Below are 2,693 nucleotides of genomic sequence, written 5' to 3'. Positions count from 1 at the left end.
AATATTATAAATTAGAATCATCTATATCTCAGATTTTTTACCTTCTATGGTGAGTTAAAAGCATTGTTAGTGAATGGTGTTATTGGAATTGGCTATTAGGAATGATGGCTGAAGTTCAAATAATAATTATTTGCTCATAATATTCAGATTCATTGAGTTTCTAATCATCTCCTTTATAGGAACTATTCAAGGATTTCTAATTGAATTTATGACCTTGTACTGAAATCACATCTTGAAGCTCTTTATGTTTACTTATATAAGTCTAGTCATCTTATCCTTATACTTATTTTTCCCTCATAGTCTTTCTTTGGTATTCTAAGAGAGATGCTTTATTTAAGAAGTTAATTAACTAATGCAAAATTTACTCCTATTATCTTCATATTTAATTAAGACTTTCTTATTTATGTCATAGCTTTCGCAAGGACTACAAGTATTCCTGAATGTCAGCCTCTTGTCTATCTCCCTCGGCTTTTAAACATAATAAAGTGCCTGGATTCTTTATTCAGTATTTCAGATCTCCTTTCTTTTATGTCATAAAAGATAAATTCACACAGCTGCACTGACAACATCACAGCTTTGAAAATGCGTCCACCCGTTACCTTATAAATAGTTTTGTCACTTATTTTAATCCATCTTCCTCTGCCCATCACTCTAATGTCAAACTTACAGGTTTAAGAATGCACTTTTCTCAACTTCCAGGATTAAAGCAAGAGTCCAAAAGTCTGCTCACTTAACTTACACACTGATAGAGGTATCATTTTGACTGACAAGATGTCAATCAACAAACATTCTCATCTAGGAGTATTTAATAATGTTGCCCCAGCATTTTTATTTCGATGAATACTCAGTGCTAACAATGACAAAGGTCTACCTATCCTAAAATGTGTGTAGGTCAAAAGGGCTGAGTGGTGACCTATCCCTCTTCTCTGTTTTCAGTATTTTAGTATAATCCTTCATGTTCTAGAGCTGTTAGATAATTCTGGTGGTTCAACTCTAGAAATATATATATATATAAAATTGTTCTGCTCATTTGTCCCAGTCAAGTTTTTCTTTCTTTAATATTAATCTTTTAGAGCCTATAGCTTTCAGTATATTAAAGTTCAGAACGGAACTAAAACAAAAGAAATAACACACAACATCCACAGACCAGAATTTCTGGAGAGAGTGGAAAGTCTCTGGAGGTCATGGAATCTACCTTGAAGAAAATGGATTTTAATATGTATCTAGGACTTAAGCTGAAAAGTCCTTCATTTGTTCTAAAGTTAATAGAGGATTTTCAAATGAGCTGGAATAGATGCTAAGAAGGTGATTTGTGAATTTTATCATTTTACCAATTCCCTTCTTGTGAAGGATTAATCAGGAATGATTTGTGATTTTCTATAGGTTACATATAAGAAATCTGTCTCAACAAACATCATCACTTTCTAAGAGTTGTAAAAAACTTAGTTGTGCTTTCCAATGCGTATGTTTCCTTTAATTTCTGAGACTCCCTTGTTGCAAACCAGAGATGAGGTTGAGAGTTACTGTGTAGGTTCTGTTTACAAAATAGCTGTTTCAACTAATAAATTGAATTTGTGTTCTCCTGACTCCTAGTGTGGAGTTCTACCCCAATCATAATTCATTCTGAATCACCAACAGTCTGGACCAGAATCATTATTTCTATTTGACTAGTCAAATTTATACTAACTTGAGAAGCATAAGTTAGATTTTATAGCTTGAAAATCACGAGTCTCTTCTAACTACAACTTCATCATTAAACCATGCCACTGCAGTTATATAAGCATTTGCATTTAAAATGATTATAACTCAAATTTGTTTTCTGTTCCAAAAGCCCACCATAAAAATCAGCGCAATTTAACTTCTCTTTTAAACAATGGATATATATCTATGAACATTTAACATAAAAAGAAAATAATGTCACCCATTGTACTCACATGGCACCGTGCGGAGGTAGAGGTTGTCACGAATGATTTGCTGAAGTTCGTGGTCGACAGAACCCTTCTGAAATCGTAAGTTGAGGTAGTGACGAAGGTCCTTATCAACAATTCCTCCTAAAATGATAAAGTTTCTTTGTAAAGGATGTTGGAAAAAATGTTAAGTATGTAATTTGATTCTGTAATAAATATACTCAGGAACCCATTAAAAAGATGCATTATTTCAAATTGCTCTTTTGATCTTCTGAAACATTTGCTGCCATGATAACAAAACAGATAATACAAACTGAGATGGTAATTGTCCACCAGGTCTATGCTCAATGCTTTGCATGTATTCTTGAATTTATTCTTCATTTAGAATGAAGTCTATCTCACAGTAAAAGATATGTCATTCCTGAAGTAATACTGAAATATTATAATATACCTCATTGCATGGTGAAAAAGATCATTTATTCATTCATTCATTACTTCCCATTCTGACCTCTCCCAACCCCTGGCAACCACCTGTCTCTATAAATTTGACTGCTCAAAGTACCTCATATAAATAGAATCTATGTTATTTGCTCTTAAACAGGCTTATTATGCCTTCAAAGTTTGAAAAGACTTTTAAGTTATTTAAAGTTACTCAAGATGTAAGTAAATAGGGTGATATGAAAAGTTAAAAAAAACTACACAAATATTAATGATTGTATTTCCTTTATACAATAAATCAGAGTAACTTCTATGTTCTGACGTATATGTACAGATATTTTTTAACTA

General features: G+C 32.3%; 1 protein-coding gene across 1 annotated transcript in view; it reads right to left on the bottom strand.

Annotated features, from left to right (window-relative positions):
- MAGI2 (membrane associated guanylate kinase, WW and PDZ domain containing 2) overlaps window positions 1–2,693 on the bottom strand; it is a 1,576,038-nt gene that overhangs the window by 1,110,400 nt on the left and 462,945 nt on the right. The window contains exon 2 of the mRNA XM_012650290.1: window positions 1,935–2,051. Coding sequence (XP_012505744.1) covers window positions 1,935–2,051 — 117 coding nt within the window. The remainder of the gene's footprint in view (window positions 1–1,934; window positions 2,052–2,693) is intronic.

This window comes from Propithecus coquereli, unplaced genomic scaffold (assembly GCF_000956105.1).
Source record: "Propithecus coquereli isolate 6110/MARCELLA unplaced genomic scaffold, Pcoq_1.0 Scaffold32, whole genome shotgun sequence".
NCBI lineage: Eukaryota > Metazoa > Chordata > Mammalia > Primates > Indriidae > Propithecus > Propithecus coquereli.
This window is presented reverse-complemented; position numbering and strand designations above follow the sequence as displayed.